Source organism: Aureobasidium melanogenum, assembly GCF_000721775.1.
Source record: "Aureobasidium melanogenum CBS 110374 unplaced genomic scaffold scaffold_30, whole genome shotgun sequence".
NCBI classification, from domain to species: domain Eukaryota; kingdom Fungi; phylum Ascomycota; class Dothideomycetes; order Dothideales; family Saccotheciaceae; genus Aureobasidium; species Aureobasidium melanogenum.
Window position 1 is genome coordinate 176,891 of NW_024470082.1, and position 26,195 is coordinate 203,085.

Here is a 26,195-nt window from a genome sequence, read left to right on the forward strand (position 1 = left end):
AGAAAGAGATCGAGATAATCACCTCTTTCCATTGAGAGCATGACACTCTAGATCTGAAGATATCAGGCTCTCTGGAATTGTCGCCATATTCGGGCAGGGTTTGGCCAGTGACAATCTGACTTGCAGATTTCACAAGCAATTTTGCTCGGTCCGACAGCGTCCGCATTTTCGGGCGCGTCGCGTTTTCCCACCAACTTCACGTCCTGTGTTCTTAACAACGATACTATACTCATGCGCTGCTCAGTATGGGCATTCCTGGGTACAGAACAACTCATTGTAGCAGGTCTCAAACACCACTAATCACATCACCAGCCTCTGGGATATCCTCGGCGAAGGCGAGATAAAGTCACTCGCCCAACTATCGACAGACCACTTCCAAAAACACAGGCGACCTTTACGCGTCGCCATCGACGAAGCCGGCTGGCGCTTCCACAATCTCAGCGATGCCCAAGTCCATGCAATCCGTCAAAAAGTGCCTGAAGCCAATCCCATCGAAAAGGCAATCTTATGGAGAGTACTCAAACTTATGCGTATGAATATTCAGCCTATCCTTATTTTTGATGGACCTTCTCGGCCGTGGAAGAGAGGTGGTGTTGCGGGAAGAATTGATTGGAAGAAAATCGATTTGCTGAGGAAGATGTTGAATATGTTGAAGATTCCGCATCATCGGGCTCCTGCTGAAGCTGAGGCAGAGTGTGCGAGATTGAATGAACTGGGTATTGTTGATGCTGTCTGGTAAGAAGATGGTGATGCGTTGATGTTTGGAGCCAGGGTGCTGATCAAGGAGCATCGTGAAGGATGTGGTAACACCGCGAAGAAAAGCGATACTCTGGTCCGGATTTATCGAGCAGATGTCATTGAGCAGAACCATCGCATTAATCGACAAGGTCTCATTCTGTTCGCTCTTCTAAGTGGAGGAGACTACGATACCAAAGGTTTGCCTGGCTGCGGACCGACAGCAGCGCTGGAAGCCGCACAATTCGACAACGGCAGATTGGGCAAGGTCCTTTGCGAAACTCCTCTACGACAGCTTCATTGCTTTACAGAGTCGTTACGAGAATATTTCCAAATGCCAGGCAGCAGAAGTGTCTACGTACCACCTGGCTATCCTCGAGACTTGCACGTCAGAAACTATCGCGAGCCCAAGGCGTCAAGTCCAGAGCAAGCCAATGATCTAAGAGGCTTAAAGAATGGATGGTACGTGCCGATTGACGAAGCAAAACTACGTCCTTTTTTGCTGCACATGTTCAACTTCAGCACCAAAGAGTATCTCAGGCATATACTGCCTATACTCTTGACGAAGGAGCTTGTTCAAACGACACCCGAGGCGGTCGACAAGAATCTGGTATTTGAGCTGCAGATGGTCCAGAAGCGAGGTTGAGATCACAATGCAGATTGTCTAGAAAGACAAGTAACCTTCAACCCGAGGAAACGCACCGAGCTCAACTTGTGGAAACAACCTGATAATGAAGACTGGGCAGAAGGGTTTGATCCAACTGCACCTGTGGAAGTAGGGCTCCTCGAGTACATTCTGGTCAATGCACTTGGAGAAGCGGAGATGCAAAGGCTCAAACAGATCGCAAGCCAATCAAAACCGACGAAGCGCAAGGCTACCGAGACAGAGCCAGATCTTGACAGTCAGACGTCTGTGCAGTCAACAGACGGGACAGCGAAGCTGGCACTAAAGAAACGAAAGAAGAATATGGCTGACGGAGAAGATGTTACCTCCTCGACGAGCTCACCCGGCACAGCCAGCAAACCTGCAACGAAGCGCAAACCGACAAAAAGACACGGCAAAACAATTGAATTCAACAAAGAAGCTGAGCCAACCGAGCCTGAAGCGGCGACACCGCCAGTCAAGAAAGGCTTCCAATTGCCTCGAGCACTTGTACGGAACCCATCTATGCTGTCGGAGATTGCTTCACGGAGTAGTCAAGACGCTCTGTCTCGCAGCGCTTCTTACCAGTCCTTTGACTCGATGGTCGATACACCTCGCAGAGTTTCTGATATCTCCTTCTCACAACACGCCGCAAGTAATACAACAAGAGCTTCGACAGAGGAAGCATGCATTCAAGCGCCAAACAGCCAGATGCCACCGAGCAGCCAGGGTGACTGGAAAGCTGAATCATGGTTATCACCACAGCCACACACTATGGCCTTCCACGAAGATACGCTTTCGCCTAGGCCGAACCCGATACCAGTCTCATCGTCCTCGAATATACACCCACCTATCGAGCCAACAACCTTCCAACAACCACCCTCAAGGCGTAGCCAAGTAGTCATCGACCTTGGGAGCGAAGACGAAGATACAGCACCTGCAACGATCCCCTCTTCTGGCACCTATGCTCGTGGACCAATTTCCGCTTCTGCAAAAGTTGCTCATGCCCAAATGCCTTCTGCAACAGCTCTCCCTATTCCAGCGCCTTCTGCAACGATCACCCATGCAGTTGCATCAGTCTCTCCTCCTCTAGACTCACGACAAGCAATCGCTGCTGCTCGACTGAAGCACTTTGAGAAGAAGGCGCCTGAGACCATTGATCTTACGCTTGATGATTAGATGCGAATGTCCCTGGATGAGGATGGTCCTGGTATTGTGAAGATGGGTTGTGGGAGGAATTTGGGGCGCATAACACCGCTGGTACATGGAATCACGAGATAGACACATAATGCAAAGTACGAAACCGATGGCTGGCCCATCTGAGTACTAACCTCGACAAGATATAAAAGAAGCTCTGCCATCACTTTACATCTGTACTTACATGTGCATTGGACTTGACCTTCTGTTTGGTCGTTTCGGAATTCATCCAGCCTACAGGACGAGACCCAAAAGCAAGTCAATCCAAGAGTAAACGCTACGGGCATGGGGTCCATACTATCCACGAGTCTTCCCAAAACATCGGTGAGGTCAGCGACAGCGGGTTCCTCCGTCGCTCGCTTCTGATGCAATGGAGAGGGTTGTGTTCACGTAAGATGCTCTACTCCCCACGACACTCCCTCATCGACTTCTGTGACTGCTAGTGCTACCTATTCTAGTTCTGTTCATGACTTTGCCTTCGTTCACCTCGTCATCGCGATACACCGATACCCTTAGAATATATATCCCTGCAATCCGAATATCGAAAACCCGAACAAGGACATCAAGCACCCAAAGCTCAAAGACAAACCAAGTCTAGAAAGCCAGGATTCAAAATCTTCAGGGCGGAAGTTAGGGATGGAAACTTGGAAGATGATGATGATCATGCTTGGAAGGCCAAGCAGGAAGAGCAGGGGGATAAGGCTGAAGCCTCCTGAGTCTGGATCAGGGGCTTATCTACACTGTGGAGGTTGAGGCATACCATATACTGATGGAGATGACCACCGTCGAGGGGAACTAAAAGATATTGAATTGGTATACTGACCTCCATCCCCTCGTACCTGTCGGTCCCTTGAGACTTTGCCATCGCGGTAGATCTTGCAGAGGTCCGTGGCAGTGATTTCATCGGGGCGGCGATGACTAAATGTAATGGAAGGGATTCGCTGATCAGAAGAAAAAAGCGAAGTTGATGACAGCTGGGGATGTTTGTAAGACTCAAAAATGAAAAGGTAAGGAACAGGATCGTGAGACCCATGACTATCAGTCGAAGGTGAGACGGAATTGGTTTGTCGCAAGCATAACACCAGGTTGTGGTCACTTCCAACAAGCGTAAAAGAAAACATGGATCAAAAAGAAAAAGAGGTATCATTGCATGTAATTTGCATTATCCAACATTCATATGTCGTCTCATTCATCAAAGCCTCGAGACTGACGACATCGTATCCCATGATCGAGTCAAACATCTACTCATCATCGTTGACATCAACATCGGTCTTAGTCCAGTGACGAGCATCAACCTTGCGCTTGAAGAGAATGTCAATCTCACGGTAAGATCTGCCCTTCATCTCAGGCACGCAGAAGTATGCGGTGATAAGACAGATGAGACCAGTGCCGCCCCAGACGTAACCGCACTTGCCACCAACTAGTGAAAGAGTTAGTAAATCCGTACGGAATGAGTGCCAAGGATGAAAACTTACGGTTGCCCTGGTTAGGGTTGAGCATGTAGGAGGCGAGGAAAATGCAAGGGATTTCGACGATGTAGTAGGTTGCACGACCGATACCAGTGGTGAGGGGACGGAGACGGATAGCAGAGGTTTCACCGATGATGACCCACGATGCAGGGGCGGGACCGAGGGTGAAGAGGACAGAAACAATGAGACCGAGAGAAGCCTGAGCAAGGTTGGCAGCGTTCGACTTGCCGACCGATCCAGCGACACCCAGAGCGATCAAGAGGATGGTGTTGACAGCTGAGCCCCACAGGTAGATGGATCTTCTGCCGTAGTAGGTGGTAAGGATCCAGGACAGCATGACGAAGATCATCTGAAGAGCGGAAGTGATGAGACCAAGGGCGAAAGCGGTGTTGTCGTTGACACCGGCCTGCTGGAAGAAGTAAACGGCCTGATTGGCAATCAAGTTACCAGTCAAGTTCTGGGCAGCGTAGACGAAGCAGACGATGAAGGTACGGCGAAGATCGGTACCCTTGAAGAGCTCGACGTAGCTGGGCTTCTTCTGAGATGCTTCCATCTCGATGACACGACGCATCATGGAAACTTGATCAGCCGAGTTGACGGCGGACTTGCGACCAAGGCGTTCGACTGAGTGTGCTGCCTGCTCGTACTTGCCCTTGCGGGTCAACCACCAAGGGGACTCAGGGGCGAACCAGATAAGGACGGCGAGAGGAGTAGGGAACATCCACTGGAGAGCGATGGGAATCTTGTAGGCTCTCTCATGGGGATCCTTGTTATAAACGTATGTAACGGCGCCAACGATGATACTGCCAATAGCCCAGAACATTTGCAACATCTGAGTTGCGGGAGCTCTGAGTCTGAGGGGCACGATCTCGGAACAGTAAGCAGGAGCGTTGGCGATGAAGATACCCCATGGGATACCCTCAAGGATCTGAGCTGCAAAGATGACGGGCATGGAGTTTGCGAAGTAGAAGATGAAGATGAAGGCGTTGAGGAGCATGAGTCCAGTCAAAGTGGCATAGCGGTAACCAATACGGGAGGTCAGAGGACCAGCGACGAAGACACCAATGAGAGCGCCGAGTTGACCAGAAACTTGGAGAGCGGACTGCCATTTCGCTTCGATGACAAATTGTCCAGGTTTTGTGTCGGATGGCACTCCGAATTTGTGTTTGAAAGCATCGAGGGCGACGAAGTTACCAATCAGGAAAACATCGTAGGATTCCATGATCTGGAGGTGTCAACCGCTGTACGTTGACATACTTGGAGGAAATGTTAACTTACGATTGTGCAGGAGAAGACAAAGGCCCAGAATGAAGCCATAGGGTAAGCCCTGACGGCCTGGAGCACAGTCATCTGGTGCTCGACATTTTCGGCCTCAATGGCCTCAGCCCTCTGATTGATATCCTTCTTTTCATTGTATTCAACACCAGGCTTCTCGATCTCCTCGGTGTAGACCGGCTTGGACTCGTTATCGCGGTTCATGATGTCGGAAGCCTCCTCAAAGAAGCTGGGGGATTGGCGAGGAAGAGTGGGTATTGGAGTGGACGAGAGTGAAGATCAACAGGTGGGGATGGGCACTTATAACCAAGTGGAGGTACATACGGGACAGACATGTGGAGAGTTCGGGGCGTGGGGTAGTAACGTCCGGGGGGTAGCATCGTCTGGGGAAGGAGCCACGCTACGCATTCAGCCGTGTCAGCCGATGCGGTGTTTTGACCGCTGAATGTACCGAGTAGCAGACCCGTTCATCCCGCCACCCGGTGGGAGACCACGCCCTACCACTTGTTGCTGAAGAAAGAGTGCGGACGCCCGCGGCTTTGAAACGTTTGCATCCTTCGCTTGATACAGATACTCGCTACATGGGCGGATGCGGTATAGCGTCGAGATATTGGCCGGAGGGGGCAAGTGCTTATTCGCCAATCAAGCCGAGTTAAGCCGGCTTAAGCGCGCCAAACTCAAGGCTTCTTGCATTTAACCGTGACAAGATTCATGCCTCAAACGTCTTTTGCGATCGCAAACCTCACAGACAGGAGGAATTCTTCTCGAGATGGATGATTGACACACGGAAATTGAGGACATGAGTAGTGCGCATCTCGAACGTGTCTTTCATGCGCATGTGGCCACTTCTGGGCTCAACTGCGGTCACCAGTAAGGAGGGCCCCTTGCAGTAGGGCTCTTCATTGGCTTCGTGCCGTATATACATGACCCGATAAGGCGGGATCTTCATCAGATCAATATCGATTCATCACATGGTCTTCAGCCTCGACTTGCAAGATGAGCCGAGTGTATCGACCGACATCTGGAGATGTTGAAAGTCAAGCCTTCAGATCAAGCATCAAATGTGCCGAACAACAAAGCGCGAGACTCGAGCAGATATCAAAATCGGCACATTGGGACGGCTGATTCGTGAAGCGACGAGAACTGGGGATGAATGACAGAAGGGAACAGACGGCCAAGGAGACCGGCGGGAGCAACAAACGGTACATGGGTCAATACGACCAGCAAACCTGCCTTCGTATCCGGGAAGTGGTAGTGACGCCTACAACCTTGAGGAGAATTTGAGATTTCGAGAACCAGAGTTTGCGCAATCATCCTTCGGTAGGATGAGAGGTAGAAGTGATGGACTGAAGGTGGAAATTTCTCCTGATGGTTGATGAGACGGTCCGACGAGCGCAAGCCAGGAACAGACTGACGAAGACTTCTGACCATCTGGGAAAGAAGTTCTGACCAAGAAGATTCGCCGCATTCTCGTGCCTGCCGCTTTCGTCGCTCTCATCACATTCCACCGCTTTCATCGCTGTTAACTGTTCTGCCACTGTTGCTTGCCTCTATATTGATGATCATTGACAAGCAAGTTATTCCGCGGATAGCAATGCCGCACATGTACCAAACTTATGAATAGTACAGAAGTACTCTGTACGAACATGGAAAGACTGTCTCAAGCGCTAAAGGCCTATTCAGCCTGATTAGGTGATTGGTGGAACGTTTCGAGACCTCCCACCATGTGATCGTCTGTCTGCAAGACGAAGAACCCGAGTCGCCCATGGGGACCTCCACGCGGGGTGTCGTATCGACGGTGCATCGTTGACATGATGTCGATCCTTTCATCTCATCGCTCGTGAATATCTGCCGAAGCCCTACATAGACAAGACGACGACGTTTGAGTCTTGTCGTTCAGCTTGTTCACCTTTGGTGAGTTCGCTGCCACATGGTCTGTGGCCAATGCACCATATGTCCTCTCTGTAACGCGTGGCTCCAACTCAATGCCATATGTGCAGTCATGGCTATCGAAGTTCATCGAGGTTGGAGGGCAGGTTCGCCTCGAGGGTTTCTCTCTTTCGTCAGGATCGATATATCCTAAAGAGTCAGGCGATATAATCATTACCACCGAGACCGCTGCTTCGTGCCTCAAACCGTGTGAATGGATCCAAGATAGAAGCAAAGAGATCTGGATATCTGACTGACCGTGGCCATCGGCTGTCCTTGTTGCTTTGCCTTGCCACGTGGAACAGTATGGTCGATTAGAGTAACACTCATTCAGAGAGAAGCAGTATCGTTGTTATAACTTAGACAAGCACATCATAGATCACTCCAAAGCCTCCTTTTTCTCAAGTCGCTTTGCTGGAAATATGTGTTCTTCACTATTAGGTTGCACCTGGACTGCAACGACTGATGGGTGGACTCCGGAACGCTGATGGAGAATTTATAGAATTGTGCATATCGCCTCCACTGCGACCATTAGCACTTCAAAACTCTACAATATCAACAAGCATACTCTTATTCATACCATAGATACTCAATCATCTATGCTAGACATCGCTGTCGACCAAGATAGCTCTCAAACGCTCCGAAAACCATTGCTAGAGCCACGACCCTGCCCGCCAAGCCCACCAAGCTCGAAAACCAGAGTCCAAAAACTTCGAAGCCTCGGCACCAAGATCTCGCAGCAAAATTTTTGAAAAAGAAATGGCTTCCTCTCGGTCCTATTATCAGAAACATCACCAGAGCAAAAGCAAACGAAGATTCCGACACGGGGAATTGAACCCCGGCCTCCTCGGACCTAGTTGTTCATGCGAACGCTTTGAGAGCGAGAAATCCTAGCCACTAGACCATATCGGACGTTGTTGGAGCAATAGCTTCCGACAAAATTATCTACTCTTAGTGTAAAAGTTGACTCATCACCGCAAATATACAATCACGCGTTTGGATGTCACAAGCACTGGGACAAGACTTGTCGCGCGAAAGTGAGGTGTTCTACCAAACGTGACTGACTTCGTATCCAATGATGTGAATTTTTGACAAGTACACTCGTGCAATGACTGAGGATATCGTGGGACTCGAGAGAAGTACTCTCATCCAGCACGACGCCTGGACATCGGCTGCCTACCTACAGCATGGCTTCAGCGCCCAATCATGGCGTCTTCGAAGCGTTTTCCACAATCTCTTTACCCCGCAAAGAAGGGCCGATTGCAGGTCTCTTCACTTCCAAACTTCTATAACAACAGGGAGAAAGCTTTCTTGGCTGTGCATCAATTTGGAAGCTACTCACGAGGGCCAGCGCTGTTCTGTACAGTTCAAATAGACTTTGTTCTGGATCATCTCCCCAGAAAACGGTGCTGGTTTCGTCTGGGGAAAGCATACCTTGGCGAAATCTCGAGAGCTTGACGCCTCGCTCTGTTCGGTGCATGCATTCCATCTCTGATTGATGTTCGCTGGTAGTGACAGTAAACTCTGGCAACCTGAGGTCTTGGGACTCTGCAAACCCTGAAGAGATGAGCTGAAAGAAAGTATAGCAAGAAAATGAGACGATGGTATACACTAAGACAGAGTTGCTGACGCCTTGTCTTGGCTCTCAACAGCAGGCGTCGAGCTTGCTTAGAACGAAGAGGTTGCAAGCGAGACGAACAACGCCTTTTGGCAGAGTAAAACTTGCCCTCAAACAACCTGCCGCACTCATCTCGAGGCTGGACTCCTGAGCGGAAGACTCTAGAGGTTACCTGCTTGATTTGCAGTGATGGAACTCATTCGAAGCAGGCTTGCCAGCACACGATCACCTACTGATCTTTATGACCATATGGTAATTCGCGAGTAGAGATCATTATGGGCATCAGCACGTGGGGATGTTCTGGAGAATGATGGCGCCAAAGTCTCTTCCAGATTGGGTTCCTGGAGGACGACAATGGTTAAAGATGGCCATGTTTCGTGGTGGACCATGCGGGGCCCCTCACCACCGAAATGGGCAGATGAGGCTAAAGATTGAGTGTCCGGTCAGTGTCTTGCTTACAATTTGAGCATGGCGGAACCTTGTCTGCACTTTTTCCTCCAGCCCATCGTGCCTTCTTCTACCAGTGACATGGCGCACTGACCTGCCCGTCGAGTATAAGATGTCTCCTAAAGCCCCCTCTACTCCCTTGGAACTTTCATTCCTTGCATACGAAACCGTCTCAACAGCCCGTCGTAGTAACGAGTTGTTTGACGAGCTCTGTCTTGAGCACTTCTTCCCTCGTTTGACAGCCACACCAATTCCCACGAGCATCATCCATACATCTACCATAGATGGCTCCACCTACTATCCGCGGTACGGCTGATGTCGACCGCATCGAAGCCCCAGTCACCTTCAAGGCCTATCTGATGTGTGCCTTTGCCTCGTTCGGCGGTATTTACTTTGGTTATGATGTCGGTTGGATCAGGTAAGTCGATGATAGTGCTGCTCGTTATCTCGGACAAGACTGACGAGCAATTAAGCGGTGTCATGGGTATGAAGTATGCCATCCACACTTTTACTGGTCTTCCTTACGACACTCCCAAGGACGATTTTGTGGTTGGGTCTAGTGACAAGGCCCTCGTCACATTTATCCTGTCCGCTGGAACCTTCTTCGGTGTGTCATATCCTGTTTATCTTGTCTGTCAAGCGTTCTGACATTCCACAGGTGCTCTCATTGCTGGCGATCTTGCCGACTTCTTCGGTCGTCGCACTACGATCATGCTTGGCTGCGTGGTTTTCTCCATCGGCGTCATCATGGAAATCATCTCAACTACTATCAGTCTCATGGCCGCTGGCCGCTTCATTGCCGGACTTGGGGTTGGCTTCGAATCTGCCGTTGTAATTCTTTACATGTCTGAAATCTGTCCTCGAAAGGTCCGTGGCGCCTTGATTGCTTGTTACCAATTCTGTATCACGATTGGTATCTTGCTTGCTTCGGTTGTCGTCTATGCCACCCAGGATCGCATGGACAGTGGATCGTACCGTATCCCCGTGGCTGTCCAGCTCGCTTGGGCGCTAATCCTCGGTGTGGGTATCGCTTTCCTGCCAGAGTCGCCGCGTTACTTTGTCAAGAAGGGGCAGCACGAAAAGGCTGCTGCCGCTCTTGCTTCTGTGCGTGGCCAGCCTGTTGACTCACAGTTCGTCACACAAGAATTGGCTGAAATCATTGCCAATCACGAGTACGAGCTCTCTGTCATTCCTCAGGGCAGCTATTTCTCGTCGTGGGCCAACTGCTTCAAAGGTTCGCTGTGGAAGGCCAACAGCAACTTGCGCCGTACTATCCTCGGCACGTCTCTTCAGATGATGCAGCAGTGGACTGGTGTCAACTTTATCTTCTTCTTTGGCACTACTTTCTTCCAGCAGCTCGTAAGTCTTTTCTTTCTGCACTTCTGTCCAGCTCACTGACGTAACAGGGCACCATCTCCAACCCCTTCCTGATCGGACTCATCACCACCCTCGTCAATGTTCTGTCTACACCCATCTCTTTCTGGACCATTGAAAGATTCGGCAGACGCCCTCTTCTCATCTGGGGTGCTCTTGGTATGCTCACCTGCCAGTTCCTCACCGCTATTCTGGGTACTGCCATCTCCACCGAGAACCAAGCAGCCACCAAGGCCCAGATAGCTTTCATCTGCTTGGCTATCTCCTTCTTCGCATCGACATGGGGACCTGGAGCTTGGGTCCTCATCGGCGAGATCTTCCCTTTGCCTATTCGCTCTCGCGGCGTAGGTCTCTCTACTGCAAGCAATTGGCTCTGGAACACGATTATTGCTGTCATAACTCCATTTATGGTCGGCAAAGACAAGGGCAATCTTGGTCCCAAGGTGTTCTTCGTTTGGGGTACTTTGTGCACTTGTGCTTGCATTTATGCGTATTTCCTCGTGCCTGAAACCAAGGGGTTGTCGCTTGAGCAGGTTGACAAGATGCTGGAAGAGGTTACCCCTCGTAACTCTGCTGGTTGGAAGCCTACCACTACTTTTGCGAATGAGATGGGCATGACCAAGGAGGCTGGTGTCACTATTGAAGAGGTTCACATTGATGTCGAGAAGAAAGCTGGGTCTCAGTGATCAAGCGTGACAATCGAGATCGCTTAGAGGAGGAGCAGAGTACAAAAGATTGCTTCGGGTAATCCCACAGGATATCGGTTGATTGTCTCTGTTTGTTTGGCGGATAGCGTAGATGGCATGAACGGGTTTTGAGAGAAAATGAAAAGCACTGGTCGTGTTATTGTCTTGCTTCGTGTATTGATGTCGTGTCTACTCGGGCACCTTGACGCCTGTGACTCCCTCAAGAGTCTTTAGCAACTTCTCCTGCGTTTCGATATCTTTCGCCTCCTCTCGGAAGTTTCTCTGCTTCATCTGATAATAATGACCAACCTCCCTCTTACCCGCCTCGCCCTCGCCGGTGCACACCATAGCAAACGTCTCCACCGCAGCATCCAAATCATCCATGGCACTCGGCCCACCCATCTTGGTCTTGACCCATCCAGGATCCACACTCGCGGTGGGAATGCCATAATGTCTGTTGAACGCAAAAGCAAACATGATGTTGTGTAGCTTGCTATCCGCATATGCTTGCGAATCATTCCACTTCCCCTCTCCTCTTTGCTTCCATGTAATGTCCTCGAGACCAGCATTGCCGTTTTGATGTAAACCACTCGACACGAAAATCAATCTCTTGGGTTTCGCCATCAAGCACGCAAGCATGTATGGAGCTAGAGTGTTTACAGCAACAAGACTCGGCAACCCATCTTCGGTGCGGCGGAAAGGACCCAGGTAAAGTCCTGCATTGTGCATTACGGCATCGTAGGGACCGTGTTTATCTGCTTCTTTCGCGAAAGCTTTGATGCCTGCGAGAGTGGAAAGATCACCGGTGATGCAGGCGTGGGCAGAGGGACAGGCGGTTGTTGCATCGTTGGCGCGGGAAGCGTTGCGGGCGTGTAAGACGACTTGGTGGGAGCGCGAGGAGAGAAGTTTTGCTGTCAGGAGGCCGAGACCGTCGCTGGAGCCTGTGATGAGGATGCGCATATTAGGGGCTTGGTTGGTTTAGGGAAGGTGCGTATGCTGATTCTATCAGGGAAGGTACAGAGTATGAGAGCTCTTTCCTACGTAACCATCGAGGTGTTTTCTACACGTCATTGTTTTGGTCAGAAGTGTTGGCCAAATTTTGAGGAACTCGAGCTTCTCCATCCCTGATGCTCATCTCTTACTTGTTGCAGCGCCTACTTCAATGGAAATATGGCTACAAGCTAGTTTCATGAATCGTTGTCACTAAGAGAGAGATGAGTTCTGCATAGCTTCTGTGCTGCTCAGATCATAAATGACTTGACAATGAGACGATCGAGCGTCTCCGGGCGCAATCTCACCCAGCCGACGCCTCCTGTCTCCCTTCGCCCAAGGCCCCTCGGCCATCAACAGACACGAATGGCGATGATACTCATACGCATTTTCGTCTGTTTGAGTCGTCAAGCTCAAAGGTTCCTCTCGGTCGTCGTGACCTCTCGCTGTATCGCTACACCGAAGACCAGGGCTTCTTGCTGAATTATCCGCAACCCCGCACACCTGTTTGACTTTGAAGATCTGATCAGCGCTGCGTCTCTCGTATCCGTCCTGCTTCATTGAACATGACATCTGATCGATGCAGCATCCAAAGCTTGACGAACGAATCCCGCGACTACATAAGTGGTAACACCCAACATCATTTGAGGTAGGTGCATCATCAAGCTCTTCATCATGGTCAAGTCATCACGTATCTACCTCCTCTCAACCTTTGGCGTCGCTGCAAGCGCTACGGATGTGCTCGTGCCCAAGCATCTTCCTTTTCGTTATCTTTTGCGCGATGCCTATGCATACTCTCTTGAGCCCGTGTGGACCGAGGACTACATCTCTTCCAACTTGACTCGCAACCTCATGAATGTTATCGCAGACATCACTGGCAAGCCTCCAGCATTTCGTGTAGGTGGAACAACTGGCGACCTGACATACTACCACCCTGAGTTGAACGTCTCGGCTGTTGCATTACCAAATACGACAGTCACAAACACTTTTAACATCAGTAATGCGTGGTTCGAGCAATGGAGCATTTACTTTCCTGAAGGCACAGACTTTCTGTACACATTAAATCTCAGGGACAACTCAAGCGCATGGCAGAATGCCGTCCAGGAAGCTGCAGCAGCTCACAGCGTTCTCGGCGACAAGCTCAAGCTGTTCGAGATAGGCAACGAGATCGATCACTTTATCAACAAAGGCTGGCGACCACCCACCTGGGATGTCACCATGTACATTCAGCAATGGCGAAACATCTCTGACCAGATCGTTCAATCTCCTTGGTATAAAGCAGCAGATCACCATCCAAAGTTTCAAGCTGCTGTTTTTGCTGATCCCCCGTGGGTACCCGATCAACAAGACGAGATCGATGATTTCGACATCATCAATCTGACTCGTGCTGGGTTGACCGAGCACGAGAAGATCGATACATATTCAGTCCATTTATACCCTCAATCAACTTGCGATACAGCACGCTGGTACAGACTGAGTCTAGATCTGCTTTCAAATCACAGCGTGCTCTGGCACAACGTGTCGCAATACATACCGCAAGTCGCAGCAGCGGACAAGGCAGGCATACCTCTTGTATTTGGTGAAACCAATTCAGCTTCATGCTCTGGTCGCAGTGGTATCAGCGACACTTTTGGCGCTGCTCTTTGGAGTGTCGACTATGTCTTGCTAGCGGCCAGTATCGGCATGCCTAAAGTCTATTTCCATCTTGGTGCCAACGCTGAATACTCTAGCTTTGTTCCCTTACCGTATGAGCACAAGAACGAAAGCCTCCAAGCAGGTATCAGAAGTCTGTACTATGGCCATTATTTCATAGCGCATGTACTCGCCTCGGAGAAACAACAACGAATAGCTCAGCTCCCTACTGCAAACACATCCGACTTTAGCGGATATGCCATCTACTCAGCTGGCAATCGTTATCACGAACAACTCAACAAAGTCGTCTTGATCGATCTACAAATCTGGAACGGCACTCAGGGTCTTTCTAACCCTTCCACGCTCAGTACCACTGACTCGACATACCACTCCGCGGGCCAACGTCCCGTTCGGGAGGTCTCCGTCACCACGTGTTGGCCTGCAGGCACTCGCCTCGGAGTAATCCGTCTCCAGGCCCCAGGTACAAATGCAAAGAGCGAGATCAGCGTTTCCGGCGTCAGGTTTGACCCACAGACTGGAGCGCAGATTGGAGCGCTCAAAACGGAAGAGATTGTTGTAGGCGGAGATGGCCGAGCTTGTCTTGAGATGCAAGCGGCCGAGGCTGTGCTACTGCACATAAAATAGGCCGTCAATCAAATGGTCGTTCTTCATGACTAGATGTAGCCTTTTTATCAGGCCCAACTCGGCCGAAGGATTTCTGTATTTGTGCTTATTCTTGCAATTCGGCCGTCGGCCGAGTTTGTCGAGTCGCGGAGCTTGTGGTATGTGGGATTAGGCTTGGCATGAGACCAAGAGGACGTCTGAGCGATGATGAACACTTCCCCGAGACCTTTCAGGGGGTTAACAGATGAAACGACTTCGCTTGTGACGAATTTGTATATCTTGGTTCTGCGATCTTCGAATACCGGACTGAAGCAGGCAGGTGCAACAGAAGGTTTGAGGGCTGCGTGTTTCAAGAATTTTTTTTGTTGGTTCCGGTCGCGCACGGGTCTGCAACTGACACCTGTCGTGCCGAGTCATGAAAAATTCGACAGTGACATCTTTGGCTTTTGTCTTCTCTTGTCCAAAGACCCTTTCGAGCTCTAGCACGAAGAACAAACAATCTCAGCTTCTGTTCATGACTTGGGATGGACTTGCAGTAAAGCTATCGAAAAAGCGACGCCGTTGAGATTTGGTCTGTCTCGGAAGCAGCACCGCCATCAATTTGCACGCCCAGAGCACGTATACTTTGACTTGCCGCCTTGACAATTATCACGGTATTCCCAGATTGGCTTTCCTTGGCCTGTCTTCCCACGTTGCCGATCATCTTCCTTCGCTTCTTTCGAGGCGTCCTCCCTGCGTCGAATGTGTCGCTGAACTCGGTACTTGGGATTCCACAAGGGTGTTACATCTCCACACTCTTGTTGCTGCATGCTATATGCAGTCGATTTTCCTACATTGTCTGTTGGATTGCATGGCAGTCAATGATGAGCCACAAACAAGATCGATCATCCATGTTCTCCCGTCTTGGAGTTCATCGACACTTTGCAACACGGACCCGTGGCGAAAGAAGTAGATTGCGTAGAAAAGCACAGGCGATGCCCCGGTCAAAGTGCTCGAACATCATCGCCCAATCCAGTTTCGCTGGTCCCTCACCAACTCTCTAACTCAAAGTAAACAGCCGCTCCGCGCACAAGTGCTGGTTTTGGCCGATCTGACTCGGCATTGTTTTCCTTCTTAGACCCTGCTTACGCCTAGTTACGACGATCCATGTTCGTCTTCCTCTACGATACGCCTGAGTCACTTTCGACCGGCGAGAATTCGCAATTAGGCATCTCATATAGTAGGTCTATGGTTGCCTCTTTGTATCCTGGTTTCCTGCCTTCTTGATTCTTTTCCTTTTGACGTTCGTTTCCCCCTCTTTTTCTTTTTCTCCACTTGTTACTCTACTATCATGCCGAATTGACCACATACTCTATCTTCTACAACATATCATTCTCTACGTTTCATACGTATCTTCTACACCTAGGCGTCAATTGTCCATGCGAATGCAAACATGACAGACGATCGAAGCGGCCAGATTCTTGGCGTGGCTATTGGTTTCTTGATCCCCACTGCTATCTCCACCGCACTGCGTGTCTACACGAGGTTTGTCTTTCTACCCTACGGTTCTAATGCATTTGACAAATCATGTTGACTTGCTACCTTCACAGAACAAAGATTCTTCGTAGCCAGGCTGGACGCGATGATATTGGTATGGTGGTTGCTTTTGCGTTCTATCTGGTATACCTTGTCTGCCAACTCTCGGGAGTCGCACATGGCAGTGGCAAGAAGAGATATCTCGTGGATGATCACACCGCTCAAACAGGTTTGATGGTCAGTTGTCTATCTTTCCGAACCATCCATCAAGCAATCGAAGAATACTGACATTCCCAACCAAACAGTACTGGTTCTTCTGCGAAGTCTTCTACACCCTCGCAACCGCAGCCCTCAAAATCAGTATCGGCCTTTTCTTGCTTCGTATCGCCGTCGACCGCACACACATCTGGATCATCCGCTGGATTATGATCTTCAACGTCTTGTTCGGCGTTCCCTACTGTCTTCTTATCACCTTTCAATGCAAACCTGTCTCTTTCTGGTGGGATCTCAACCCTGATCACCATGGCAAATGTATCAGCCCGAAAGTCATTGTCATCAACACATATATCATTTCGGTACTCAACTCTGTCGCCGATTGGACGTTTGGTATCCTGCCTTTCTTTATTGTGAGGAAGTTGCAGATGAAACGCCAAACTAAGATCATGGTCGCGAGCATTCTTGGATTTGCTGCTTTGTAAGTCGTGACTCTCTCACCACCTTGACACTAGAAGTCGCAAGCAGTTACTGATACAGAACAAAACAGAGGTAGCACAGCAACAATCGTCCGCACGCCCTTCGTCCACACCCTCGCAGACTTCAAAGGCGAATTCCTCTACAACAACGCCGACGTCGCAATCTGGACTACCGTCGAACTCGGCATCGGCTGCACAGCCGCAAACGCCGCTTGTTTACGTCCCCTTCTCTCACGTTTCCGCGCCCATTTCGGTGTTCCCTCTACACAAACCGGCTCTCGACATCTGGGAGGTACGATTTCCAGAGGAGGTGGAAAGAGAAGCAAGAGAAGTGATCTGGATGATCAGACTTTGGTTACTCTTGATGAATTGAGAGCGGGAGGTCAAGATGGAGGAAAAACTGAGGTTGTGATTGCGGGAGGGTATGCGCATGATTTACCGCCTATGCCTTCACCGGGGCTTGCTGGTGCGTGGAAGACTAGCCAGGTTGTGCAGAGTGTGGAAATCAGGACGAGTTTGAGCGAGGGTAGTGAGGGAGAAGAGGATGAGAGACGGATAAATGGGTCAAGGAGTGCTGTTGGTGGTGGAGTGAGTAGACCTGGACTTAGAGGTCGACAGGATACTATCAGTGAGGACGGTCAGGAGGGAAGAAAGGCGACACAGCCTTATGAGCGGTTATGATAATTACAGTAATACACACCCTGCTGTTGTCTTCAGCTCTTTTCTATTTCTTGATGCTCGCTCGCAATGTTCGTCACTCGCTAAAAGTGCTTCAAAAAGCCTCTCCTGTCTCAGGTCTAGGCTGAGACATCTTGCCTAGGATCTTAAGGCTCAGCCTTGACCGAGAAAGATTGTATCTTGGCAGCCATGGCCGTTCTTCGAGTCAAGACTTCGTATTCGTATTGACAGTTGCCAACGCAATATGACGTCTGACTACTAAAGCTTGACCTCAAATGCTGCTAACAACCACTCATACTCTTTCTACAAGATTCCGAACAGCCTATCTGTACAGACCCTCGAATCGCAATGAACGAAGAACAGCTTCTCAAGGTCCACCGCGATCCCCTAGATCCCTGGGAACCTGCCCATGCAGCTGCTCGCATAGTCAACAATCAAGTCGCTCTTTATCCTCATAACCACGATTCAGCACTCGCTGCAAAACAACTCGATGCTCTCACACCATTCAATCGTAAACTCGAGCCGGGCGAGCAACCTGAAAGCATCAATAGTTTTCTGTGGGAGTTCTGGGAAGTTGTGGTGAACCTAAGTCAGGCCTACGAACAAAATGGTGATCAAGCTCATGCTTGTATCGTAGAGATCATTGGTGAACTCAAGAAGATCGAGGCACAAGAGGTGACGATCTGGGGCAAACAAACTAGGCTGTGGGGGAATTTGCCGATTTTTGGACCTGTGCTTACAGAACTCTATGGTAAGTGGTGAGGGAAGGGAGAGGAGTTGTGGGATGGAAGCTTACAGTGATTTGCAGATATGTCTCAACACTCGGACAAGTTTCGTGCATTCTTGGACAAGGTCCAAGTTGCTGGTTTGATAGAAGTGAGGATCTGATAGAGACTCGTTTGTACAATGGAAGAGCATATCTAGGAGTTGCTTAACATGGTCTTGTATTCCGCGTTTCCTCTCGGACTGGTATGATGTTGAGGAACATGATGTGGACGACATTTTTCTTGTCTTTATGCGTGGCACCAATACCATAGTGTTGTCGGGAAAAGGTCGCACTGATCAGTCACCCAGGTCGGCACTCTCATGTAAGTTCATCATGTGTCAAAACCAACTGTGCTTGAGATCAGAAGATTCTGGATGGATATATGTGTTGTAGAGATTGGAGTCAGGGGCAAGTTTGCATGCCGTCGTCATGGTTGGATTTTCCGTGGCTGTTGACTCTGGCATCAAACGACCAAAGACGCAACTCGAGAACTACTACGTTTGACGCGTGTGGTTCTTATCAGGTATAACAACAGACGATAACATACTTCGCGAGCTGCCTCGTTTCTCCCAGCGTGCCATTCACAATCTGTCTTCAGGAGTTGTTCCTGCTCTCTAACCAGTCCTCTCCATCGCCCAAGACAGCTGAGATATAAGTCATCAAAACCATTCTCCCCTCCGCTCAGCGCGCCTCGACACCCCTGGTTGCTTCTCGACCACCGCTACCCTGCTCATCGCGCCTTCTGCAGCCTTGTCAACATCGAAGCTAAAATTCCTGGGCACCAAACAGCCACAATAACAATGCCTGAGCCTGCCCAGCGTGTCAGGGCCGACCCTTCGCTCCCTCCCAGAGATGGCTCTTGCAGGATCACGCAACTCCCTGACGAAGTCGCACTCAACGTCCTCAACAACGTTACGCACAAAGCAGATTTGCTGAATGTCATGGTCACCTGCAAGCACCTCAAAGATCCGGCAGAGACTCTCTTGTGGAAAGTTTGCAACACTAAGGGATACGAGAAGCTCCTCAGTACCAATCCTGCCGAGCAGAGTCATCACAAAACAAAAGTGCACACTTTACTGCTTGACTTCAAAGACAACGGCCTTCAACCAGAAGACCTGGAGCTTTACTTGCCTTGTCTTCGAGGCCTGGCTATCTCTCACTCGTCCCAGAACACCTTGAATGTGCAGGTCAATGTCAGCAAGCTTGTCACGCCGTACCTCAAACGCCTGAAAATTGTCCAGAGCAGCACTGACAACTTCCTCCCTGCTCTGCGTCAAGCCAAGAGCCTTGAGATCTTCTCTCTGGAACCCTGCGTCAAAGTTGATGGAGCCGACCCGTTGTACTTCTTGCATTTGGTTCGCACCATGCCTCATCTAACCACGCTTCACGCTGGTGTCTTTTCCTCGAGTGACTTACTTGATGAGATGGCTGGCCGCGGACTTATCGCATTGCATCTAGCGCGTGCTCCAATCAGTCTCTCCCAGATACCCAGAACTCTGCAGATGCCCCAGCCATTTTCGCGCCTTGAAGATCTTGCCACAAGAATGCAAGCGAGTGCAGCAGTTTTGCTGCTTGAAAAACTGCCTCAAATCAAAAAGCTGGAGCTGTTGGTCACTGCAGAGCTCTCCGTCGGCGAGACTCATGTTTCCGCAGTCATTGCAGTCATCCAAGCAGTGGCCGCAAAGACTGAGCTCTCAGTTCTATGGCTGGACTTCGGTACCATCAACATCACTATCGACATCAAGGAGCTCGCACCCTTGAAGAATCTGATCCATCTTGAATATTTTGCCTTCACTCACCGCTTCATCGTACAACACCGCGCTACTGATGACCTGCAACCTTTTTCTTCTTTGTGCCCTTTACGCATTTTGTTTCTCCGGTCTCAGAACATGACTATTGGCAACTACTTCGACCGTATCGCCAGAAACCACCCAAACCTTCAACGATTGATCTACAGCAGACAACTCAATCTTAATCAGATGTCCGCACAGTTCCCATCTCTTGAAAAGTTGGGGGTCAGTGCAACAGATATGCCCCTGACAGAATCAACCGCGTAAGCTTTCCGTGCCTTGTCTTGCACATTCTGAAGGATTTTACATCTGACATGTAATCCAGGGATACCACTATTCAGACTTTGGCTACCAGACTTGTCGCGATCGCCCCCAAGATCAAGCAATTCTACGTCAGTCGCTTTGTCGCACCTACTACTGAGATTCAATTTGAGCATCGCCTGAACTCGTTCGTTTGCACTTGCCGTCATCCTTGGAACGACAACGTGACTTTCAGCGTCTGAGGTCTTGTCAACTCTGGCTCGGGACTTCTTGGTCTTCGACACATCCCAACAATTCCAACAAAAACATGGCTCAGGATCAAAAGTACTATTTGCGAGCATCATCGGCATCATGGCAAGGAAACATGTCGAGCCGACCACTAAACAGAGCTGCAGTGAGGCGGTTTCCTCACCGCACTGTCGTGACACTCAGATACGCACTTTGGAATCTTTTCTTTGTGCCCTTCGGTTTCCGTTTTCCCTATTTGTTCTAAGATAAGCACCCTCGCCCTTTGCGGTCCCGGTATGGGGGTGCATGAGCACCTTATGGACAAAGGAGGAAGGGTATGGTCACCTGTGAATTGTGCATGGACAGGAATCTTTCTTTTCTTTTTCTTTCTCGAGAACAATCTTCTTCTTCGTCGAGAATTTTCTCTCCCCTAGCAGAAATTCCCAAACGCGCGAGTGCTTTTTGGTATCTTTGTTTTCGTATCATCATCCGTTGGTCATGAATTGATTGTCACTTCTTTGGGCCATGCAGAGTGCAGTATGACGATCTCGTGGCTTCAGGATGGTGGCAGACAAAGGATTATATAGCAAAACACCGCAGAGAGCTTCAACAACATCCGATATGGTCTAGTGGCTAGGATTTCTCGCTCTCAAACCGTGTTTTTTATAACACAACTAGGTCCGAGGAGGCCGGGGTTCAATTCCCCGTGTCGGAATTTAGTTTTGTTTCTGCAACTGTTACAAGGAGGAATTTTTTGTGTGGTGAAAGAAGTTTTTGGCAAACGGTGGTTGGTGCTGCGGGGCTTTGTCGGCGGAGCTCAGCGGAGCGGAGTCTTTGGCGGCGGGATTTTTTTCTCAGCTTTTGCTGACTGTGAGGCTTGGCTGGACTTTTTTTGCTTTGCGTTTTTCTTTTCTAGAGGGAGAAATGTCACTTGATGATATTGAGTTGCTTGCGGCATAGACATGGAAAGATGGTGAGCGCTGTGTATGTGAGGAGCGAAGTTGTTACATTGTCCTCTACATCGCGTTGCCTGCCGTGACTGGAAAAGCAGGCCCAGGTCCGTACCAACAATTTTCTTTTCTCGATGTCAGAAAGTCTTTCTTGGAAAAGCCATGACACATATCTCTTCACGAAAAGCCGGTTGTCAAAGGCATCTCCATATCATCGTTGGACCATGCAATTAGACTCTCGGACGGTATTCAATGAACGATCTGCTCAAAAGGTAGGAAGTATGTGAACTTTCGTACAGCGCTAGACTATTGGCAAGTCTTTAGTACGGCCCTGTCAAGTCGGGTGTGGCTTGGTGGGTGCTCAAGCATCTTTTGCACCTTCTGCATCACTTTGCAACATTCTCGCACCAAGCCAAATAGGCTCGAAGCTTCTTCTTGTAGATACGTCGGTTGTCGAAGCAGCCTGTCTCAATGCACGAATACATACAGAAGTAAGACGTCAAGATCAGAGATGACTTGCTGCTAAAGGTGAGGCAGTATCAGTAGCCACCCTTGTATTGTCTCCTCTGTGAGAAAAAGTTGCTATTGATGTTCTTGTGACGCAGTGCTGGCCTGGTCGAGGAGCGGAAAATTGATTGACTGGCTCGACGAACAAAGCCAGCCAGGCACCAACGAGAAAGTCGCATCGTGAACATCTATCTTTACGACATCTCATTACAACATCCTTCTCACTCAGTCTAAGGTCGTCAAATGTAAGTGGACTTTCTTGAGATCGTTCAAGTGTTGCCATCTCCTGCTTCCAAGGGACAACATCGCGAACCCCTTTCTCCTCTGTGCCTGTATACAACCTCTGCTTGACCCGGTGTCTGGGTGGTAGAAGGCTGACCGGAGATAGCGACCACGACCGTCATCGCCACGATGGGCACCTATCTCGAGCCGGGAACTTTCAACTTCGTCACACCCGCTCAGGATGAGCCTATCACCACGCGCCGCATGAAGAAGTCGCAGACCCGCCGCGGCGATGGTCACCTTGTCAAGATCGTCTCGCCAGCAGAGCCCCCCATTGGCGACAGTCGTCCCATTCTGAACGTGCCTGCTGAGCTTTTGGTCGAGATCATTGCTTATGGCAGTCAGAAGGACAAGTTGGCCTGGATGTTGGTCAGCCAAAAGTTCGTCGACCCTGCTGAACGCGCACTTTGGCGCATCTGCGGGCGCAAAGGATTCATCAGACTCCTACGCATGACTGACGCGAAGAGACAACGCCTTGTCAAGATGATCAGTCACCTCAATGTCGGAGACAATCTCTACTTGTTAGATTTCGGTATATGGCGGCACCGATCTCATGAAGTTCAATACGGCGTCTATCCCGACCAAATCCCAATGCTGCCCGCTAGTTGGGTCATTCATCCTCGACTCAAATCTTTCACAGCTCTGTCAGGAGGGGCTAACGGTGCGATTGATGATGACTTTGCCGCTCTAAAGAAGACATCTACTCTGGAAGCTCTGCAGATCAACCACCACATCGAGCGCAACACACCAACTGCCTTCCCACGACTTCTCGAATGTTTACCTCGTTTGCGAGTTTTCGAAGCCCACTACTTTACCTCGGGCACTCTCCTTGCCCATCTTGCACCGTTGCCGGCTCTTAAAAAGATCGTGCTTGGCGGCAACATCAACCTTGAAATGGTTCAACAAGCAGTCGAGACACCCGGCGCATTTAACGAACTTGAGGCGTTGGACATCACCGTTCGTGTCGATGCTGCAACACGCCTCTTTCAACATCTACCCAACCTCAAGAACCTCAGAGTCGTTTTGGAAAGAACCTTCATCGCTTTGTCAGACGAAGAACGTGCAGATGTGACCATATCAAGTCTGCAAGCGATAGGTGCTATGTCGAGCCTGACACTACTTCACATCAGATTTGTGTATCGTGAATTGTTCAGCGAGCTGAAAGCGCTGAAGCAGCTTTCATCGCTTCGCAAGCTCGATCTGACTCTTCAGCATCAAGGCGCAGACCGACCGCTACCAGACAACCACACAACAGATCTTGTTGAGCAACTGAGTCACTTACAATTGGAAGAGTTCTACTGTGACCTTGACTTGAAAACCGCCCAGCTTGAAAGCCTAAGCAAAGCCTGTCCCACCTTACGCGGGCTGAGGTTCTATCGTTGGCACGATCTTGATGATCTCGACACAGAAGAATCACCAATACTCCCAACGTTAGAGCATCTCGCAATCTCAAACTACAGCTTTGGTCGCCCAGTCTATAGGTATGTTATTCAACCAACTCAGTACATGATCTTCCAAACCACTAACATGATCTTAGCAAGAAATGGATCAAAACATGGGCAAACAAGCTAGCTGTCGCCGCTCCTGTTCTTTCGACTTCTCCATGTTCGCCCTCTCGATATATTACAGAAAGCGAGGTGGTGTACGTCGCTGGTTCGTCCACCTCTACGATTGGGAAGGAGGAATATCGACCTTGATGCAAGACTTTGACTCTCACAAGGGCGTGAGTCGCAAGAACAGAAAGAGAGGTTGAGTGACAGTCTCGTATCAAGATGTTCACAAGACCACGCTACTACATCCGAAAAATAACGGGCTGGTCATCACGAAGGAATTACTGGCGGAGAGACTCTGTCTACAAGATGGCCAAGAAAGATGTGACCAGGAAACAGGAGGAGAAGTTTGAAGGCGGCAGATAGATCAACGAGAGCTTGTAAACACGAACATCAAGCCGCAGGGAGACTATTCAGGAAGGGATTCATCAGACACAAATGGAATCAAAGCTCCCACAGCCTCTCAAGAACAAGAAACAAGACTAAATATACTATGGCCAGCGTTCTGCCACGTCTCAATGTGACCATCGAGGGATTTAGGCTATTTCAGGAACTTGCTCAGCTAATCAAAGAGGCGACGCTTCTCCGCCTCGATCATGCGGACGTATGGCTGATTCTGCTCGGCTCCGAGACTTGCGAGCGAGGGGAAAAAGTCGTGAATAGCACGAGCGTAGACTCTGAGAAGCGCTTGACTAAAACAGCTGGTGTTAGTTGTCTGGTCCCTATATGCCATCCGATCCATACTCACTGGTTGCTTGGGTCCTCAGGACCTAGTACTTCAAACACCGAGAAGCTAGTCAAGCTCGGCCACGCTGTCACACTTGCAGCTTGACAATCTTCGAAATGACTTGGGTCAAGTGATGCCTTGGGTAGTTTCAAGGTCTTCAGATGGGGATAGGCGTTAGCCAGTCGCCACAGGACGCCCCCAAGGTCCTCATAAAAGTGTGTACCTTCTTGCCAACTAAGTTCGAGCGACTCCAGTGTCTGGTGAGAGCCGAAGATGTGCGAAAAATCATCCAGGGCAATGGCTGAGCCATCCGAACCATAACCATAATTAGATCCAACCAAACTCAACGTCTTCAGATTCATTGATAACAAACGTGATAGACGTTGAGTTGTTAGAGGCGGTGGCGGTCTGATATTCATGGGGTAGAAGTGAAGATTCTCTAGTTGAGGCATCCTCGAAACAGCATCCAAGATGTCGCCTTCGTCGTTGGGGAAAAGGTACAAAGTTTTCAGCAAGTGCATACGCGGAAGGAGACGATTTGCTACACTTGTAGAGAGCGAGATTATGGGATCTGACAGTCCGAGAAAGAGACCTTGCTTTGATGGTATGCCTTGCAAAGCTTGTATCACCAGATCGTCTGTGTAACCGCCTTCGTAAGACCAGCGTTTGATCCTCGGGTTGGTGGCAACAAATCTCAGCACCTCGTGATCAATCCTCAAGGGATTGGGGTCGATGCCGTTGCGGCCAAGAATAAGCTCTTCCAATCTTGGTAACGTTCGGAGAGCGTCCAGAAGATCCTGTGGTCCTGCATCGGTGCTACATGCGAAGATAAGCTTCCGGAGACCTGGCGCACGAGTGAGGATGGGAAAGAAATTGGCTACTCTGAGATGACTCTGCTGATCCGAGTATGGACTATCCTCAACTGAAAGTGTCTTCAAGCGTGGTCCAATGAAGCTCGAAATATCTGTCAGGGTGTTCCCATGGTGTGGAGCCTTCTGTTCAATCTCAAGCTTTTCTAGAGCATTGAATCTCAGATTGGCAAAGTCGTTGCTGGTGAAAGCGTTTCCATTGATACGCAGTTCATGGATTAAATTGGCATAGAGTTGTTGCTCGTTGGGTGGACGGGTAAGAAGCTGGCGAATGGATTCGTCGCGCTCAATGACTGACCAGTATCTAGCCATTGCCATATCTCGGTATTCTCGTCTTGTGACAGCCATATTTCTTGCTTCTCGAGACTCTGGATCGAGTTCTCTCAGGACCATCAACTGCAACTCGCCGGGGAGGTCCGCCAGTCGAAAGTATGGCACCGGCTGAGCAGCTGCCTGAGTCGAAGGTGAGGCCATTGACGTACTCGCGTTCGCGACGGAAGTCGCAAGCACTTGCTGATACACCTCGTCGGCAGACATATTGCTTTGTGGGGATCTCCCAGATGACGATGGAGATGTTGTGGCTATCTTATCTTCTGGACTAGAACGGGAGCCATCAGACCCTCCGGGGCCAGCGGGAGAGCTCATGGTTTCGTCGAGAGTATGTGAATGTAGATAAGGCAAAATTCTGCTTTCTAGAATAATATGATGGATTGAAGTTCAGGTCGAAAGCAGAGCAACCGAGAAGGAACCATCACAAAGTC

General features: G+C 49.7%; 10 protein-coding genes across 10 annotated transcripts; 7 read left to right on the forward strand and 3 right to left on the reverse strand.

Annotated features, from left to right (window-relative positions):
* Nucleotides 1-304: 304 nt before the first annotated feature.
* M437DRAFT_58901 (PIN domain-like protein) lies at nucleotides 305-739 on the forward strand (the record flags this gene model as incomplete). Its single annotated transcript, XM_041023479.1, has 1 exon — nucleotides 305-739. A coding segment is annotated over one exon (435 nt), but the record flags the coding sequence as incomplete, so codon positions are not given.
* A 3,077-nt stretch (nucleotides 740-3,816) lies between these two features.
* Nucleotides 3,817-5,523, reverse strand: M437DRAFT_88433 (putative sugar transporter; the record flags this gene model as incomplete). The annotated part of the gene is made up of 3 exons (XM_041028830.1): nucleotides 3,817-3,995; nucleotides 4,051-5,269; nucleotides 5,323-5,523. The coding sequence occupies 3 exons, from the start codon at nucleotides 5,521-5,523 to the stop codon at nucleotides 3,817-3,819; spliced, it is 1,599 nt and encodes a 532-aa protein (XP_040875686.1).
* A 4,074-nt stretch (nucleotides 5,524-9,597) lies between these two features.
* On the forward strand, nucleotides 9,598-11,373 carry M437DRAFT_88434 (sugar transporter family protein; the record flags this gene model as incomplete). The annotated part of the gene is made up of 4 exons (XM_041028831.1): nucleotides 9,598-9,731; nucleotides 9,787-9,920; nucleotides 9,972-10,672; nucleotides 10,720-11,373. 4 exons carry the CDS (start codon nucleotides 9,598-9,600, stop codon nucleotides 11,371-11,373), a joined length of 1,623 nt encoding a protein of 540 aa, XP_040875687.1.
* Nucleotides 11,374-11,562: 189 nt separating this feature from the next.
* On the reverse strand, nucleotides 11,563-12,333 carry M437DRAFT_58911 (short chain dehydrogenase; the record flags this gene model as incomplete). Its single annotated transcript, XM_041023482.1, has 1 exon — nucleotides 11,563-12,333. One exon carries the CDS (start codon nucleotides 12,331-12,333, stop codon nucleotides 11,563-11,565), a length of 771 nt encoding a protein of 256 aa, XP_040875688.1.
* Nucleotides 12,334-13,038: 705 nt separating this feature from the next.
* On the forward strand, nucleotides 13,039-14,640 carry M437DRAFT_58914 (uncharacterized protein; the record flags this gene model as incomplete). The annotated part of the gene is made up of 1 exon (XM_041023484.1): nucleotides 13,039-14,640. One exon carries the CDS (start codon nucleotides 13,039-13,041, stop codon nucleotides 14,638-14,640), a length of 1,602 nt encoding a protein of 533 aa, XP_040875689.1.
* Nucleotides 14,641-16,057: 1,417 nt separating this feature from the next.
* On the forward strand, nucleotides 16,058-17,063 carry M437DRAFT_33639 (uncharacterized protein; the record flags this gene model as incomplete). The annotated part of the gene is made up of 4 exons (XM_041019257.1): nucleotides 16,058-16,143; nucleotides 16,209-16,371; nucleotides 16,440-16,828; nucleotides 16,898-17,063. Coding segments are annotated over 4 exons (804 nt in total), but the record flags the coding sequence as incomplete, so codon positions are not given.
* Nucleotides 17,064-17,852: 789 nt separating this feature from the next.
* Nucleotides 17,853-18,266, forward strand: M437DRAFT_58946 (uncharacterized protein; the record flags this gene model as incomplete). The annotated part of the gene is made up of 1 exon (XM_041023491.1): nucleotides 17,853-18,266. The coding sequence occupies one exon, from the start codon at nucleotides 17,853-17,855 to the stop codon at nucleotides 18,264-18,266; it is 414 nt and encodes a 137-aa protein (XP_040875691.1).
* Nucleotides 18,267-19,070: 804 nt separating this feature from the next.
* M437DRAFT_88438 (uncharacterized protein) lies at nucleotides 19,071-20,563 on the forward strand (the record flags this gene model as incomplete). Its single annotated transcript, XM_041028832.1, has 2 exons — nucleotides 19,071-20,323; nucleotides 20,386-20,563. 2 exons carry the CDS (start codon nucleotides 19,071-19,073, stop codon nucleotides 20,561-20,563), a joined length of 1,431 nt encoding a protein of 476 aa, XP_040875692.1.
* A 1,854-nt stretch (nucleotides 20,564-22,417) lies between these two features.
* Nucleotides 22,418-23,985, forward strand: M437DRAFT_88439 (uncharacterized protein; the record flags this gene model as incomplete). The annotated part of the gene is made up of 2 exons (XM_041028833.1): nucleotides 22,418-23,769; nucleotides 23,826-23,985. 2 exons carry the CDS (start codon nucleotides 22,418-22,420, stop codon nucleotides 23,983-23,985), a joined length of 1,512 nt encoding a protein of 503 aa, XP_040875693.1.
* A 415-nt stretch (nucleotides 23,986-24,400) lies between these two features.
* Nucleotides 24,401-26,079, reverse strand: M437DRAFT_69816 (uncharacterized protein; the record flags this gene model as incomplete). Its single annotated transcript, XM_041025353.1, has 2 exons — nucleotides 24,401-24,530; nucleotides 24,587-26,079. The coding sequence occupies 2 exons, from the start codon at nucleotides 26,077-26,079 to the stop codon at nucleotides 24,401-24,403; spliced, it is 1,623 nt and encodes a 540-aa protein (XP_040875694.1).
* Between the last annotated feature and the right edge of the window lie 116 nt (nucleotides 26,080-26,195).